At 31.6% G+C, this 18,806-nt stretch overlaps 2 protein-coding genes and 1 long non-coding RNA gene across 3 annotated transcripts in view; all 3 read right to left on the bottom strand.

Moving 5' to 3' along the window:
- LOC110012574 lies at window positions 625–2,219 on the bottom strand. Its single transcript, XR_002287782.1, has 2 exons — window positions 2,101–2,219; window positions 625–1,142 (listed from the first exon to the last, which is right to left on the bottom strand). It is a non-coding gene; the product is annotated as an uncharacterized LOC110012574 (long non-coding RNA).
- Window positions 3,956–8,556, bottom strand: LOC105171053 (alcohol-forming fatty acyl-CoA reductase). The gene is made up of 10 exons (XM_011092057.2): window positions 8,310–8,556; window positions 7,523–7,626; window positions 7,063–7,265; window positions 6,673–6,773; window positions 6,397–6,589; window positions 5,869–6,030; window positions 5,662–5,743; window positions 4,885–5,151; window positions 4,512–4,639; window positions 3,956–4,314 (listed from the first exon to the last, which is right to left on the bottom strand). The coding sequence occupies exons 1-10, from the start codon at window positions 8,389–8,391 to the stop codon at window positions 4,161–4,163; spliced, it is 1,476 nt and encodes a 491-aa protein (XP_011090359.1). The 5' UTR covers window positions 8,392–8,556; the 3' UTR covers window positions 3,956–4,160.
- The window catches only part of LOC105171052 (protein SUPPRESSOR OF K(+) TRANSPORT GROWTH DEFECT 1), a 6,280-nt gene continuing 5,757 nt past the window's right edge, over window positions 18,284–18,806 (bottom strand). The window contains exon 8 of the mRNA XM_011092056.2: window positions 18,284–18,785. Coding sequence (XP_011090358.1) covers window positions 18,660–18,785 — 126 coding nt within the window. The 3' untranslated portion in view covers window positions 18,284–18,659. The remainder of the gene's footprint in view (window positions 18,786–18,806) is intronic.

Raw genomic sequence — 18,806 nt, 5'->3', positions numbered from 1 at the left:
GCAGGATGGATAAAGACCCACCAACAAGATGGATACAAATCTATCAGTAGGGAAACAAAAGGCCTACAGACTTACTTGCTACTTTACTGAGCTAGCAGATCTAAAAAATAAACTCATTTCAGTCGGATACGTCATCATACAACTGGGATGATACGTCATATAGCTTGCCAACATATTTGTACACGTCACCCTAAAATATCTTCAGGTAGTTCTAGGTAAATTGAGCATAAATGAGCTGAAAATGTTGTAAATAACTAATTTTCCAAAAAAAATACGCAACTTTGGCATGGTAGTCAATGCTTACAATTAGCAAGTATGGAAAAGAGAATTCCAAGCGGGAGACCTAATACTTCCGTGCGAGCTAGTGCGCTAGGACAACTAGGGAAGCTAGCCCCTAACTGAGAAGGACCTTATAAAATCACCCGAATCATCAAATCTGGAGCGCATGAACTGGAAGACATAGATGGCAGAAAGTTATCCTGGCCATGGAATGCTTGTAACCTCAGGAAGTTTTACTCGTGAAGCCTCTTTACTTACAAAGGCGATTATTAAATGTAAAGCATCCTTTTTTTAAAAAAAAAAAAAATGGCAACCTTTGCTTCTCTTTTCATAACAATTGCAGGATTGAATCTCAATGCGCCGTATAAGCTCAACATTTATTTAAGTTGCCTTGCTGGCACACGCTTACATAAGACGTCCTACTAGAGCACAATTATTTAAGTTGCCTTGTTGGAGCACGCTTACTTAAGACGTCCTGCTGGCGCACATTCATTTAAGTCACTTTGCTGGCGCACGCTTAATTAAGATGCCCTGTTGGAGCACATTCATTTAAGTCGCATTGCTGGGATACGCTTACTTAAGACGCCTTGCTGGCACACGCTCCTTTAAGTCATCATGTTGGCGTATTTCCTACTTAGGTCACTTCGATTAGCCTGTGTTTTTATCACCTAACTATATTCTCTTAAAACAGTTTAAATAGTATACATGGGCTCTGCTTGGCGTTTCCTTTTGGAATCACCAATAAAAGCCGAACTTGCAAGGGTGGAAAGAGGAATCTTTGATAGTGGACGTTTGGAAGAAGAACTACCCCTAGGATTCTTCACCTAAAGCCTTATCCTGCAGCAGCTTATTGAACATGTTAGCTGCAAGAAAAATAAGTTTGTTAATACACAATTCCTTCTTTTATTTAAACCAAATCAGAGAAACAGAGCACACGAAGAGAATATACCGTCGCTATATCCAAAACCACTTCCTTGGGACTTAACCTATAGCGAAAAAAGGAGGGTTGTATGTACTAATTCACGAGGATCTTAATGAAAAGCATTCAGCTGCTTCAATAGAAGTTTGAAGGGAGCAGGACAATTACGTGTGGAGGATTTAGGGAGATCTGGGGCAGCTGAAATCCAAGATGTATGGAATTGCCAAGGAATAGTTGGAGATACAAAGCATTAGTGGTGTTTCCACTCTTTAACAAAAGTGTCAGAGGGAAAAAAATGTGCATCTCCGTGAGAAGTGAAATAACCCTGGACTGACCTTCTTCAACATGAAAAATGAATGAAATTGGGCAACAGAAGGATTCTATCCTAAGTTCCACACTAAGATATGGAAACTAGCAATAATACTAAAAGCTTTTGGAGCAAATTATTCAGAGGTATGCAGAATAAGGTAGATATTTCAGCAAAAAGAGAAGGGATAGGGAACCTTAAACCCGCATCCAGTTGGGCTACATTAAAGCACACGAAGCCCCCGAGGACAAATCAGGGCGATTAGTATGTGCAAGAACCCTAAGTACAGAATCCTCTGGAATACACTTGGACATTAGAATACCCATATCTTCCTCCCTCACACAAGAATGGTAAACCCTATAAGATTTAGTATTAGAGGCAACTAGCAAGTCCTTTGTTTTTCTTCGCTCAGACTCATCTCTTAGAGATCCTTTTCCTACTGCTCACTTCCTCTTCACCCCTAATCCTCGAAGGATGATCTAAGTTCGATATATTAGAAAGAGCGGCAAGGTCGATTACAAAATCCTCAATCACTCGCTCATCTATTTTTTCTTCATACATGATTAAAGTTTCGCAGAAAAGATCAAGAACTTACCTAAAGAACGAGGACACAGCAAGGCGATGATAGGAGAAAGATGAAAGCCTGCGGAAATCAGTGGGTTAGAAGATACCCTAATACCAAAACTCAAAAAGAGGGAAGAAAGAAAGTTTTTTTCTTTACCTTAAGAAGCGGATGAAGGTAATAAGTCAAAAGGGAATAATTCTTTATATAAGTACACAGTCTTTCCAGCCGTGGACTCAGAACCTCCGGAGATAATGCAATCTTCTAGAAAATTGGGACTCTTCTCCTTCCTTTTTGCAATCGTTATCATTTATACTCTCTTTTAAATTTAAATTTCAAATTTCACAAACTTCGCAGAAAAATGAGGGAATCAGGATATTTTTTGCAGGGGTATCTCCAGCTAGAGCGCGACACCCTGTCTTATTTCGGAAGCTTGGCAAGAACCGTCCTGTTGACGAGCAGGAATTTTCTTCTATTTTTTGCAGGACATCTTATCTACTCCAGCAGTCTAACTCTTCGACTTGCACTTTGGAGTGGGCTGAGTGATGATGCCCCCTAAAATCATTGAGCCAAACCACAAGCTAGGCCTACTGCCCAGCCAGCTAAGAGCCCAACTAGCTTATCAGTAGGACGGATAAGGACCTACTAGCAGAACGGATAAAGCCCATCAGCAAGGAAAAAAGACCCATAGATTTACCTGCTGCTTTACTGAACTGGCAGGCTCAAGAAATAAGCCTATTTCGACACATCATAATACAATTGGGATGACAAGTCATATAGCTTACCAACACATTTATACACAACACCCTAAAATATCTCCAGGTGGTTCCAGGTAAATCGGGCAAAAATGAGTTGGAAAGGTTGTAAATAACTAATTTTCGAAAAAATAGACAGATTTGGTGGGGTCTCATCCAATACTTATCCAAATCACTAATAGTTTATTGCGTGTGATAGCCAACTTAAAGAGTTTTTCATTGCCATACGACAATCAGGTATACACTTGTATCCAACTCTATAGAAGTCTATAAATGGAGGTATTGTACAGGTCTAGAGGGACAAAATTTTTTATCATCATTCCATATTCTTGAACTCTCTTTTTGTCATTGTTTTCTCTCAAATTTTTTAGCTATTTTAAGCCTAGATTTTGCACTTTATTTATATTTCACAATTATTCTCACTTTATTTCAAAATTTTTCTTTTATTTTTTCTTTAATCCGTTACTAACTTAAGCATCGGAGTGTTAATCTTTATTTTGCAGGGCTAGACCTTCTATAATCTTATAATTTTCTTGAAGATCCTTTAACCCTTGTGGTGTGGCCAAAATTGCTGGTACGCATCATGTTTATATAATTATAGAAATCACCCCTGACAACAAAAAAGTAAGATAATTTGTGCCATAATATGGACATTTTTGAAGGGTACACATGTAATCTTTTAGAAAGACATGAATGGTTTATGTAATGATCCAAAAGTAAGAATAATTTATGTAAACAAATCATAGATTAGGAGGTGTAAATATAATTATTTTTTTTTCTATAATTGTTTTCTTACACGCATTCACTCATGCACACACCTCATATTTGAACCCAATACCTCTAAATAGAGATCTTGAGGCTCAAATTGTTGGGTTGTTGTCTAGGAGAAGCATGCTGCTTTTTCATTTTCCCGAATTTTACATTCTTGTATATAAGTTATCAATCAATTTTTGATAAATAGAAAATTTTGCTTTTCGATGTGTGTGGTATCGTAACATGCAGGCTAGTGTACTTTCTTTTTTTCTTGTAAAAATAATTGTTTTTCACGTACTTGACTTGTAAAAATGCCGATGTACGAGGAGACAATGGAAGAATTTTTTTTAAAAAAAAAAAGAAAAAGAAATTACAAATACTTTTGATTTGGTAATGAGAGTTTAACATATCAGCCAAACATGGCCTTGAATACAACTGAAGAATTGATCCACTTACAATGTAATAACATTTGATGATCTTCACTAGTTACATCTGCCTTGTAATAAATGAAATAGTTGACCTAAAAACATGAATTTCCCAAATTCAAGGACCAATTTGCAAATACACACTTATATTTTGGTTAGTTCATTTGAATACATATTTTACCGCTCCAGGCAAGTGAATGTTCATGAAGTAATCAGCCCAGTTAATGACTTTGGGATCAAAGTAGAACATGTCAGTTTCAACCCCACTTTCTTCTGCAGCCCTTCTTAGTATTTCTGTATTCATATCATCATAACTGCATCCCCAAAAAAAAAAAAAGAAAAAAAGAATTTAAAATCTACGAATACTGCAGGTAGAGTTCATATTGTACTAAGTACGTGTATCGTGTGGGCGAACATTAAATTTAAATATAATGTTGGTTCATTTGTGTTAATTAATGCATAAATATTTTTTTTTTTGGATAATAATTTTTAAAAGTGAAGAAATACTTACTATCCTTTAAAGAACAAATACGGTCCATAAAGTTCGACCAGTCGCATCACAAACTTGATCTTCCTACGTAGATCAACGTACAAGCTCTCGAAGTATTGGCAGCATGCTGTGTTCACTATTTCTAGTCCCTGAATTATGACACATAAAAAATTTCGTTATTTGTTAATTTCGCTTATACAAAAATATAAAAGGATAATTAAATTGACAACTCTTAAAATTTGATCATATTTTAAAAAAATAAAAACCCTTTATTTTCAAATTGTTTAGTTGCATCCACTATAAATCCCTTTGGTCATTGTGATCTTTTGTAATATGCTAAAATTTAGGGGTTGCAAGTATATATAAATATTGAAAAATAGTTCAGATGGATAACCTTCAACGGAAGCAAGTAATGAATTGCTAAGTATCTCTTAAAACTATCCATTGAGTTGAGCATTTTAACTTCGCCAACTATGACCGGCCTGCCTTCCTTATTTATCCATGGGTGCTTGGTGAAGTAACGCTGACCATAATCTCGAACTGACCCCAACTCCAAAGGGTTCGACACAGATGACCCGACATGGTAAATGGTCTCGTTAGGCTGATTCGCATGAGCCGCCATTGCTACTATCATTGCATTCACCACCATGTCGGCTGGAATCTGCATTGATGTTTGTTTTAGAAATGATGTTTCGCCTACAGTACTTAATTTCTTATGGATAGGGAAAAATAAAATAAAGTTCTACCCACACGAACATACATATAGGGTTAAATGCAATTTGCCCCATTGTGAAATAGAAAATAAGCCAAAAAAAAAAAAAAAACTAAACAAAAAAAATGTCAATGTAGCTCCGTGAACTTTTGAAAAAATGCTCAGTCTTTATCAACAGTTTTGATATGACATGTCTAAAATACCCTTAATTACTCATTTTATAATTTTTGTTAAATATTTTATATCATTTATTATTAATCAGCTACTTTTTCATAATTCTTGTTATTAATAAATTTATAAGAAACCCTATTATTTTAATAAAAAAAACAAAAACTTTGATCTCTTAATACAAATAATTATAATTCTCATATTTTAATTTTAAATTTTTTGTAATAAATGGTGACTCGAATTTAATTCATGAAAACGGGAAAAAATGTTAAAAGGAAAAAAGTAACTCACCGCATCAATCACAGTCTTGGGGTTGCCAAGAAAACATGTAATTCTTCCTTTTCCGTATCCAACAGCCAAGCTATCAATCGTCCTGTGATTTCGTCATGCATCAAAAGATTACATATATATATATATATATATATATATATATTATTTATATAAAAAAAACAATAATAAAGAAATATATATATATATATGGTAATAATTATAACAGACCTGACGCCTTCAGCCCAACCGGGGAATGGCTCTTTGTAAGTACTGGTGACAATGGTAGGTCGAACTATTACAAGAGGTATGTTTTCTTTCAAATGCCCCAACAGCATCTCTCCCATCGCCTTGCTGAAAACGTACGTGTTTGGCCATCCAAATTTCCTTGCTCTTTTGTATTTTCATTCATCCAAATAATTATTAGTATAATCCCAAGAAAATTATTTCAATATAAAATAATAAAAGTGCACGGACAGTTTAAAATAAAAATACTTGTGACTTCGTAATTGATTAATTTGTTGTTGGCAACATTAATTCAAACTAAAATGTCTTAAACTATAAATTAAGACGCGATATCTATATGTTACGTTGTAGTGTTTTATAAGTTTAAAAAGAGTACTTGTATAGCCAAACATACCCTAAAACTCAAATCCTTTGTACTAATTGTCCAGCAGCATTATTACGACAAAGTTTTTTGATCAAGAGAACTAAAACTGGAAACGTGAACAACATAGTACTTATATATATATATCTTACCTTTGAATTCCCAAATCTTTCATGGCTGATTTGATGAACTCTTCCGAACAATTCTCAGCCTTGAGCTGCTTCAGAGTATCGTCGACTAACTTCTTCTCTGCGTCGATGGCCAGCCCAGACGTCCCGTTGAGTGTCTCCCCCATTTTATATGGGGTTTCCAGTATCAGTCCCTCTTTTTCTCCCGATACATAAGCTGAAAGAGAAATATGATAATTAATTGACATGTTTAAAAGTGAAAATTATGTACAAATTTAGTACATGCTAAATTTTACTAACCTGTGGAAACATGAACGTGTACTTTTAACTTGTCACATCTTTTGGAGAAATTCAAAACATGTTTAGCTCCCAGCGTATTTATTGCAAGTGAAACATCGTATCTGTATTCATAAATTTAGTAAGTTGAAATAAAATTAATACAATCTTTTTTTTCCCATTGCTATTGCTAAAATTAGTACATAAGAGAACTTGATATGGAAAATTATAATTAACTGCTGAGTATATTTTCAGTTTCATTGTTACGGAATTTTCAAAAATAGTTTCATAATTAAATTTCAAAAAGTATCATTTTTAATATTTCCGCCAACTTCCGTCAGGAAATTGACAGAAAAACCACTTGTGACCGATATATTTTCACATGAAAGTTATTGACATTTAGTGAATAAATACCTTTCATCAAAGTTGGTATTTGCAGCTAAATTGACCACAACATCGACTTCTTTCCACATTTCCTCCAACAACACAGTGTCCTTCACACCCAAATTCTCGCAGGTGATATCTCCAGCTACCACTTTCACTTTTTCAGAGATCAGAGAACTTAAACCTCCCCCGTACTTCTCCTTCACAACCCTGAACAAATCCTTAGCCATAACCTGTAAGAGTCAAAAAATAAAGTCGCCTCAATGCAATTCTCAAAGTCCTAAAAAAAGTTGTAAGTTTAGTAGCAGTGAAACCTTGTATAACGTTCGGAAACCAAAGTGAAATATAAAAAAAATAATATATATAATGTTATAAATAAGTTGCAAAAATGGCAGGGAGCTACTTATAACTTTTGGCTAAAAGAATTTCCTTTCGACTTATTTTTGACAAAAAACGAATGCACACTTAAGTTAGTGGAAACACTTCTTACCTCAGTGTTGAAGCGTAGCATGGCTGTCTTTGCATCTGGAGCCCTCAAAAGGAGATAAAGCTTCCTCACATTTGGTTGTACCCTCAGTATCTTCTCTATAAAAACTGCAACCAGTGTGTGGAAATCTAAGTCATTAACCTAGTACTTTACTGGGTAATTCTTACGAGGAATCTTTGGGACTCTGTAACTCAAATAATTATAATCATTCATGTATTATGAATCCCATAAAAATCTTATAATATGAATAATTGCAATTGTACGAATGACTCAGAATCTCCCAATTTAATATATTATGAAAGACTCGTACTTTACGTGATCTAATAATGCAATAAAATTTTGATTCTTTTTTTTTTATAAGTAATCTTTTATTTTTATATTTCACTTTAAATATATAGCCTACGTGTAATAATATACATTATAAAATGGGTGAATAGCAATTTATCCCCCTGTGATATTAAAAATGAGCACATTACCCCCCTATGAAAAAAATATAGCAATTTACCTCCCTATACTTTTTAAAATAAAGCAATTTACCTCCTTATATAGGGAGGTAGATTGCTTCATTTTAAAAATCATAGGGGGGTAAATTGTTGTATTTTAAAAAATATAGGGAGGTAAATCGCTATTTATTTTTTCACAAGGGGGTAATTTGCTCATTTACGATATCACAAAGGGGTTGCTTGCATTTTTCCCATTATAAAAGTATTTCATAAATAATTAATTATGAAACACAAAATAAATAAACATACATATAGAGAGATAGAGAGAGGGGGGGAAGAAGTAGTACTCTTTGCAAGAAAGCCCGTGGCACCAGTGACAAGAATGGACCTGTTCTCCAAAAACTGAAGAATGCTACCCAACTGCTCCATTGCACAATATGATAAATCTAGAGAGAGAGAGAGAGGGGAGAGAGGAAGAGAAGGTATGATATGCAGGTAGGGGATAATGCACAGTGATAGTAAATAGGATATAAATAGAAGCAAAATAGATGAGAAATTAAAGTTGGGTTTGCTGTCCGAAGAAAGACACACAGTTGAGAATTAATGTTAGGACATATATACAAATGTAGGTTGAGTGCACGCTAGTGTTATTATCAGTAGTAGCAGAAGCAGTAGTAGTTCTACTTAATTTGGTGGGTTGCAGATTGACTGTCTCTCCTACTAATACGATATACATTTTTATTACCAATTTTATACACCTGGTACTTCATTTGTTTTTTTGAGTACTTGTGAACTTATCTGCTTGTCCACCAAGTTTGCTGCATGTGTCGTTAATTTCCTTCTCTCCAAGAGGGTAGGTTTTTTTCTGGGTAAGGAATTCCAACCTGCCCCTGCCCCTGCCCGCTGTCTAATCAATTAGAATTAAATCTTAAATGGTTGTCCAACCTCGACCCCCTCAAAACCACACACATCATCAGTTATTGGTCCTGCTTACTTTTACCACATTGATTTAACTTCTCGCAATCAAATCCATTATTTTTGTGAATATATATATATATATATATATGTTGTTTTTGGTATGTATTTATCTTATTTTATGTGAAATTCGAACTCATAATCATGAAATCAACTTAGCAGTTTTGTGGGAAAATTTTGACCCCAAACCGCTGGAGAACAACTTTACAGTTAAGGTTGAGATTTTATAATTCTATAAATTTGAAGTCGTGAGTTTAAATTTGTGTGGAACTTATATAAATTTGTAATAATTTACTATTTTATAAGGATTTGAAAATTAAATTATTTAATTATGATTAATGTATTTAATTAATATTTAAAATACTAATGTCACGACACATAATCGTTTCTATATATAACCAAAAAGAAAATTAAATGAAATCTTGTTAGGAGTACACTGTTTACCTACCATAATAAATGGGTTGGCTGATGACAAATTAGATCAAATAACATGTCCTAACATAAAAAATATTATTCACAATGTGAATCTGATGCGAAAATCTAAGTCTCCGTGGAAAAAACATGTCCGCATTGCCGCCAGTCCAACTACCATTTTACCACATTAATTATCAACAAATATATATTTTATATTTTTTTGTTAGATTTTTTAAAAAAATTGCAAGGACTAATTAGTCCATTGCAAATTTGTCATGATTTTGCGATGGATTAGCAATAAATTTGAAGAAACTAAATAGATCGTAGCGAGTTTTGGTGTCGCGGACATACTCAATGAAATTATTTTGTAATAATGCAACCGTAATTAGTGATACAAATTAAAATTAATTAATTAACCAGCGATGTGGTTAATGCTGTGTCGTAGTTTCGCTAATCATATCTTATAGTCTAATAATTCGAGTTCTGTCGGACGTGTAGATATTTATGTCCACTTTACATGAGTTTATTTATTTTTAATTGTTTTATAATAATATAATTATTATTTTTATAAAAATTAAAAAAAGATATGTAAGCTGATTTTCGTTTACCTACATATAAATGATACACATGAGTTGTCCCATTATCCTATTAATATATTTAATTTAAATTAGGTTGGTGATACCGATACAACAGCTTTCAACTAGTTATTATGGTTATTGTATTAAAAACTTAGAATAATTTAAATATTAGTTGAATTTAAAATAATTTATTATAATAATTGACAAATACTTAAAATATGAGCCAAAAAAATTTAGTAACTCAAAGTTATCTAAATAAATTCGATCGTTTCAAAGTAATATATTGGCACGTACGTAGGTCGAAATAGATTATGAAATATTAGTACAATCACGCACAAGTGTAATATGATACTTACAAGAATTACAATGTCAATAAAATATAAAGTATCTATTAGATAATAAAGTATACCTTTTGGTATATGATTAAATTACAATTATATCATAACTTCAAATATTAATTATATCATTTATAAAAATTTATGTATCAATTTAATAATAATACTAAAACTTAGATATTAAAATAATTATTACTTAATTTGTATGAAACAATATGTACTTCAAAATGGCCTCACATGAAGCTCACATGAAACTTTCCTAAAATAGACAATCAAACTGACAAAAATATAAATTTTGCAAAAAGATCGTCAATTTTAGGGATCGAGAATTATGAATATTAAGGACTGAATCAAATAAGTGGCCAAGAATAGGGCCGAAAAATGTAATTATCCCTAAACAATTATTTTTGAAATAGATAAATACCTAACGTTGATGAAATTTGAACTCATCAACTCATTATCATGTCACACCCCCTGCCTACGCACGGGCGACTTTTACCAAAAATAAAAAATCAACTCATTGTCATGCACTACAAGAAAAATGAAAAAAAAAATAAATTATTCCCTATACTATAAATCATCACGGTCTAAAAAATATGACAAATCAAACAAAGCCAATGCCAAAATTTAATTTAATCATGATTAACTAACATTCGTCGTGATTTTTACCTATAGTCAAAATATTTATCATTATTTTCAAATTACAGAAATAACGACTAGTAGTCAATCCAGAATCATGTTCTTTTTTACCTACAATCATAATAATTAACGATTCTCAGTACTTTTTTATGGTATTTTATAATATGCAATAATGGTGAAGCATTTGAAATGAAATGTCTATAAAAAATAAAAAATCGAAAACCTCGAGGATGGTAGCTGTATTCACACTTGAACTTATGGTTCTCTATGTGTGGTGTGATGCACATAATTTTGTGTTTTGAGGTGATGGGTTCCGGTTCATGTGGGCCTTTCTTATCCTTGTTATGGCATTTATTGGGCATCTATCTAACTCATAAGAACCAGACCGCCGTGTAATCTGTCATGTGTACCTCACCCTCAACCATCCCCGACATACACGAGGCGACATAAGCACTTCTGGCTTGGCATGGCACGTCAAGTCAAATTCTGCCCAAACTTCATTACAAGGGAGGTACCGTCTTTTTCGGCTGCATTTATTACATACCAAACTACTGCACCTTCTTTCCAAACCTGACCAACACAACGATTTCCACTTTCCATTTCAAATTATGTTACACTTAGAACGTACATACTATCTTTATGATAATTACAGGACGTGTGTATATTAAAGATTATAAAAGATAGGGATGATTTCAATTTTGATCCTTTAAATTAATCACTAAATCAGTTTGTGTACTCGTATCCCAATCTCATAGTTTTGATTTCTAAAAAATTTTCTTAAAATTATCAAAGTTATTTATGACTGTTAGTTGACCGTCTAAACTAACAGAAGGGTTGTTTTAGAGGAAAAAAAGACACCAAACCAACACCAAAGACAAAAAAATTTAACGTTTCCTTATTTGTCTTAGGAGAAAGAGCTTTAAGTGATTTAGGGTGAAAAATAATTAAAATTGAGAAAAATTTAGACAGTCAACTAACAGTAAAAGCTAATTTTGATAGTTTTTAAAAAAAATTTAGAAACCAAATGATGTGGTCGGAATAAGAATACGAAAAATAATTTAGCGATTAATTTAAATGTCTCTAAAAAATATAATAAATTTTTTTAAATTAAAAAAAAAAAAAAACAGTATTCAATTTTCCCACCAAAAGCAATATGAGCTTTCCCAACTAAACCTTGAAAATCTTGGTTCCTAGGAACGCAGTGAATGGCTGCGGCTGACAGAGAATGAGTGTTGGTCTGCTGCTGGGCTTTGGTTTTCCACATCATGAACTAAAAAGTCATTTGTTAGCATTCATTGGGTTTACAGTTTACAGTTCACAGTTCAAATCAGTTCTAGTATTATAGTTTTTTCATAATATTAGTTTTCTTCATCTTTAAATTTAATAATTTATATTATCAAAAAAATTGTTTTCCTCTGTTTTCTAAGAAATATATTAAATTAAGAATTACTTTTTATCCAAATTACATTAGAAAAAGATTAAGAAATTTGCGAGTGTCGATATGATGATTTTCAATAGATATACAAAGTTTTTTCGTCTATAATTTATAACTTATTCACTAAAGAAAAAAAAAACAGATTGGTAAAATAGTTCCAAATACAATAAATTTTGAATATGTAATTTAAAGTATCAAGAATAAGATATACTCAATAGTTAAATAAGCTAAACAATTGTAAAGAGAAATAAATTGAATAGAGATATATATGTTGCACAAATATAGTATAAATTGTTGTCATTGAATTATAAATATCAAGTTAATTATATTTATATGATTATCACTTTACTCTAAAAAATCATTAATTTAGTGAATCCAACATTAATATTGCAAATTGAAACAATAATATTTGCATCGATAAATATAAATTTTATATTTTCTAGGATTTAAAAATTAGTAAATACATTAGTTTAAAAATAATATATTTTCTTATAATTGATATTAAAAACTCTAGGCTCCGCGGCTTATACAAAAATCAATTATAAGTATCTATACTCATATAAAAACAATCAACGGCGAATAAACCATGATAATATAATAAAATAAAAAAGGTTAAAAAAATAGCTTATAAGATAGATAGAGAAAATAATTTTTTTATAAAAGAATTTCTATAAATAAAAATATTGTAGGTCATCGATTAATTTATATCAAAACAAAACATATTGATATCTTATTTGAATAAATACATAATAAGTTGTTGAGATGATGAAATTAATGCTAGAGAACAACCTCTATACAAAGCATTAGCTATATGCTTGGTTGAAAGAGAAATGTCCTAAATCACTAGACGATGGGGCCGACTTGCCCAACCGCGCTCATACTATGATCATAGTATGATCAGTTTATTGAAATTGTCAATATAATGGAATGATAGATCAGATGAATCTTTTCGAATTGTCTAAAATTTTTGTATTAGTGGTTCATATTCATAAATCGTTCATTAAAATCGACATTATCTATATAAATCTACTAAAATCAATCTAGTAAGCGAGATCAATAAGTTATCGAAAATTTTATCTAAGACTTGAGCTCAAGGGGACAAGTAAAATCTCTTCATCACATGATTCGATGAAATATCTTAAAAAAAAATTATGTTGAATGGTTAAATATAAGTACATATTATGTTTCAAGATATACCCATAAATAAAAATATAAATGTTCACCTCATGATCCACACAGGAGGGAGATGGAATCATGAGGTGGCGGCCATATAACAGAAAAAAACTAAAACACGCATCATAATATAATAAAATTGAAAAGGGATAAACAAAAAATTACACATAAAATAGATAAAAAAAAGTTTATATTTTGGAGACCGAAAGGAATTTTTCAAGAAGAGTAACAAAAATTACAAGGCATCTATTAATAGATACGAAAACATCTTGATACATTTTTGAATAAATACACAATATATTGTTAAGACCATCAAATGCTAAAAAAGAATTTAAATTGGAAGCACTAATATATTTTTCTACTTTGACATTTAAATTTATTAAAAAAGAATTTTTTAATATATTTTAAATTATCACAACAAAAATATTTGGCATTGCAATTAAAGAAACTATATATTATAGCTAATTATTGGGTAAGTAAATAGTGAAGGGTGCAAAGAAGATTTCCATAAAAATAAATTTAATATCAATTTAATCACCTTAAAACTTGTCTTGAAATATACTCTACTATCATTAATACTATATTAGTCATCAATGCACGCGATTTTCATGAGTATATAAAAAAATTATGGTGTGAAATGGAAAGAAAAAAAATAAATAATCATGGTATGAAGAAATGACAAAGAAAAAAGTCCGTCAAGAAAGAAGAAATGTGGAGTAGGGTGAGAGAGAAAAAATAAATTATAATTGTGGATTTATTAAAAATATAGAAGTTTGTGAGGAAAAAAACATGACAAGTAGTATGAAAGAAAAATGTGGAGTAGTGGATTGTGGGGAAAAAAAAATTATAATTGTGAAATTATCAAAAAAATACTGAAATTACTATTTTGGCCAATTTTTTTTGAAGTGAAGAAATCAAATTAAGTATATCCAAAAGTTGGTATGTCAAAAGCTCTTCTAGTTTAATATTTATAATAGTATTAGATGATGCCCACAACAAATGTTTCTCCAAACCTAATGGCCATATCCAGCCAAGGAGTCAGTCCTCTATCCGTTCAGCCCAGTAGGCCCAAGCATAAATTACAGGTAGCAAGAGCATCAGGCTTGCTAACCCAGTGCAGTCACCCTACCTTCGAGGCAACGTCCAGCACTAAACACTATGGTCGCTATGTTAGTCATATTCTACATATTATAGGCCAAGTCCCCTAGAAGGGCGCTAGTAGGGAAGCTATAGTCAATTGAATTTGACTGTTGGAAGCAACAGGTAACTCAGCCCCCTACATTCTCAGTTGACCTGGTATGATTTTTTATTGCTGGCATATCTTCTGAAGTATAACTTTAGAATTTGGATAAGCACCACGTCCTAAAAAATAGACATCCCACAAGTTTTGGGAATTTCTCAACCACCTACGACAATCATCGATTCCAAAATCTCTCAAAATATATTTTTATATATAGGTCTCGAACAACAAGGCTATAAGGATTCTTGTTATTTTTCGACACCATCTATTTAGATCTCAATTTCATTTTTTGGTTCTTCAACACTATCGCATAATTTATTTCTTCACAATCTCATGTTATTACTTAGGTTTTTCATTTTATATTGGCTTAAATATCATAGTGCTAACTATTATTTTGCAAGTTATAAACTCTTTGATGATCCTAAAGTTTTCAAGAAAATTCTTTAATTTTTGTGGTGTTGTTGGACCTCAAAACTCATATGAAAAATGCACAACATGAAAATATATATAATAAGTAATTGTCTGCCTCACAATCATATAACAGAGAGATGGAATCATGATGTGGTAGTCATATAAAAAAGAAAAGAAAAAAAGAAGGAAATTAAAGCACGAACAAATCATCAAAATATAATAAAACGAAAAAGAATAAAAAATTTATTTATATGATAGATAGAAAAAAATTATAGTTTTGACAAAAAGGAATTTCTCAAAAAGATAAACAAAAATATTATAGGATATCTGTTAATTAATATCAAAATAAAATATTTTGATATATTCTTTGAATAAATGCTCAATATATTGTTCAGGCTGTCAAATGCTAGACCTTCTTCTATAGAAATCATTATTATATTTTGCTACTTTTGGATCTAAATTTATTCGTCTTAATAAAATTGAAATTATGTCTACGATTAATGGAATTAAACATTTTAGCTAACTATTTGGTAAGTATACAATGAGGAATAAAAGGTGGAAAAAAGTTTTCAAAAATATTAACATACAGTTTATTATCAATTTAATCATCTTAAAGCCGCCTTCAAATATGCTCCATAATCATTAATACTCTAAATTAATTATGAAACATATTTATAGAAAATATCCTACATTGAAATATAAATAAATATTATCGAGATTGAATATTAAGTGGTATTTATTTTAAATACTATAATCTGATTGGATATGTTGATTTACAGTTGCCAAATTCCTCAACAACTTTTATTGTTTAGGTATTAATTACTATGGAAATTTGACTAATATTTTCTAAAATTTTAGTTCGAATTGAGAAGTTGTTTGACTGAGCTTATTTATATGATTTTTTGCATAAGTTCCAACATTTTATAAGATCTTTCTAGAGTTCGTAACATGTTAAAAAAAATAAATTATTAAAGTGTTGATTAAAATAAGAGCATGAAGCTTAGAACGTTACTAATGACAATTTGATAATTAAGTTATAAAAAATTAAACTGTCTATTTAAAATTTTTAAAATAAGTTGGGAACTTCTTAAATTCTTTTTTTGAATGATACGCAGGATTAATTCCCTGATTTCATAATTATGAATTTTCAACTTCACTAATTAAGGTACGACTTTATTACCAAATTCAATTGAAATTTTACACTTATGAAATCATTAGAACTTTATCATTAATAGAAGTTAGGCTCAAGATACACAATGATTCATACTGAGCTTGAAAAAGCACGACCAAATACTATTCGTTATTGATCGTTAGCATTTGAATAAACTCTAATTAAGTCTATTTTTAAATTCTTGCCGACCCATGATGAAGCCTACCCGACCGCGCACTTGAGGTAGGCCCCTCTAATATTTCAATCTTGTATAATTTTTGCATTTTGGATTTCAAACTTCTGCTATGGAAGAAATCAAAATATGTTATTCAAACTGCAAATTCAGAGAAATATTCTTGAACTAATCTAAACAAGAAAAAGTACTTGACGGCCTCCTTGGAGATGGGACCTCTGCTTGACATCTATACTATTATAAAAAATAAAAATTATTGTATTAATTTTTGAATATCCAAATTTATCTTTAATAAATTTCTTCGCTTCAAAATGAATTTGATCATAATAGTAATTTCAAATTTTTTTTTAATAATTTCATAATTCGTTTACTCTTACTCACTATTCCATTCCATATTTCCCTCTTTACAAACTTCTCCATGTTTGTTTTTCTAACAAACTATTATATTTTTAATATACTTATAATTATAAATTTTTTTTTTCTGTCACCTCACCCCACATTTATTTATTCGACTTCTTTCTTATTACATTTTTTTTTTCTTTTCATTTACATAACAGTTTTTTTATATGCTCATATAAATCACGTTCAACGACCACTAATTATACAAAAATAAGCTAGTATGCTCAATGCAGCACAACTATTAACAGTTGAAATAGTTTTCTTTTAATCTTTTATAGCTCCAAAATCACGAGATATTTTGGAGAACACTTTGTAATCATACTCATGATGCCGGAACTCTTTCCAAACACAGTTATTATCACAAGGGGCTCTAAACGAGTTTTGGTCAATAACCATCTACCCCAGCTCACGGCCAGGAATATCACGAAAAAGAAGCGTTTCTTCCAATTAGTATAAGAAATCTTATTATTTTTATGGGTTTACAAGCTCTCTTATTGTTGAACTATACTAGCATTCAAGGCGTAAAAATTGTTATAGGTTGGATATATGTGGAGGAAACACATCAAAATAATAAAAGCAGAAACGGTACAAAAGGTATAAGGAGTTAATTGGGAAATGCATAGAGCCAGGTCCCTAAGAAGTTCTTGTGTCAAATGATGTAGTAGAGGCAATCTTAAGCTAGCTTCAAAGTTGTACTCGTATTGGAGGAAGATGAATGCTAGCAGTAGAAGATGGAAGAAGAAGTTCGTACTCATTTGGAATAAAAGATCGGAAGCAGTTAAAGTAGTGGAGAGAACCAAACAGAGACAATCATATTCTATGGTTTCTTGGGCAGAAACAGATCGACATTCTCATACCTCAAACTCAGTATTTACAGCTCTTCACCCACAACAACTAAACCAGTGTTTGACCACTGGGAATAGAGACAACATCTTCGGGATTTGCTCTAATTTGACCATTGCAAATATATAAAGATTTTCAAATGTATGCTCCAAGAAATAACATTGATGAAGCGGAAGTCATATCAAATCATCACTCCTTCAAATCCAAGAACTCAACCAACTTTTCATATAAAAAGTTTTTAAAATAAATAAAAGAGCAGAAAAACTTGACCATACTTCAGAGTGCGAAGTCCACCTTACTTATAATGTGGGGCTCATGCGAAAATAGCAGGTTTATAAACAAAGAAAAACACTTGAACAAGTTAAATATTATAAACTCAACTATGAAAAGCATTATCCTCACTCGTTAATTCAGAAAGCAGCACATGGATATTTTTCAGTTTATGTAGGACAGGAAGAATAACAGGTTAAAACAAAAAAAAAACAGACATGAAATACGAGACACGACCAAAGTTCGACAAAGTAAAGAGACACCAGTTCAAAATAATGTCTGGAAAGTTGTAGCTGCCTCGCAAAAGTTAACTCAGAATAGCTTTCAAAATACAATAGCAAGTTGAATAGTTATAAGGGATTGTGATGGGATAAAGGTTGTAATTCATATTCAAATGAAACTGGCATTGCCCGGCATACACCATATTAACATCATTCCTGGAACCATTTTCATTTGTCTGAAAAAATAATTACATGCAATCCGAGAGGTGTTGGCTCGTTTCACTGCCGAGTAGTGGAGGGAAAGGCAACTCATGTCATCTTCCCGCTAGAAGAAGCTTTATGTTTGAACGCTATAAAAACACAACAAACAAATGCCACCAACCCATGAACAAGGGCAATCTATTTATGCACCTTAACTTCCTCAACCTTCCTCGCCAAACTCCTTCGTGAATCTCTCATGCACTTCAAGATCAGCTTTGCTCACTGTCGGTCTCTGTCTTGCTAGAACCTTATCGAAGTCTGTCCTTGATATGGGAGGTGGAATGATCTAGAAGCATTAAGTAGTAAG

Source organism: Sesamum indicum, linkage group LG9 (genome assembly GCF_000512975.1).
Source record: "Sesamum indicum cultivar Zhongzhi No. 13 linkage group LG9, S_indicum_v1.0, whole genome shotgun sequence".
NCBI lineage: Eukaryota > Viridiplantae > Streptophyta > Magnoliopsida > Lamiales > Pedaliaceae > Sesamum > Sesamum indicum.
The sequence above is the reverse complement of the archived record's forward strand: the minus strand, read 5'-3'. Positions and strand labels throughout refer to the sequence as shown.

What these genes read in the sequence shown, in the direction of transcription:
- LOC105171053 (XM_011092057.2), bottom strand. Translation starts at nt 8,391, where the DNA reads ATGGAGCAGTTGGGTAGCATTCTTCAGTTTTTGGAGAACAGGTCCATT. An exon ending in CCAAGACTGTGATTGATGCG is followed by an intron (nt 5,152 to 5,661) that starts GTGAGTTACTTT and finishes ACATCAATGCAG; the next exon opens with ATTCCAGCCGACATGGTGGT. An exon ending in TATTTGTTCTTTAAAGGATA is followed by an intron (nt 4,315 to 4,511) that starts GTAAGTATTTCT and finishes TTGGGGATGCAG; the next exon opens with TTATGATGATATGAATACAG.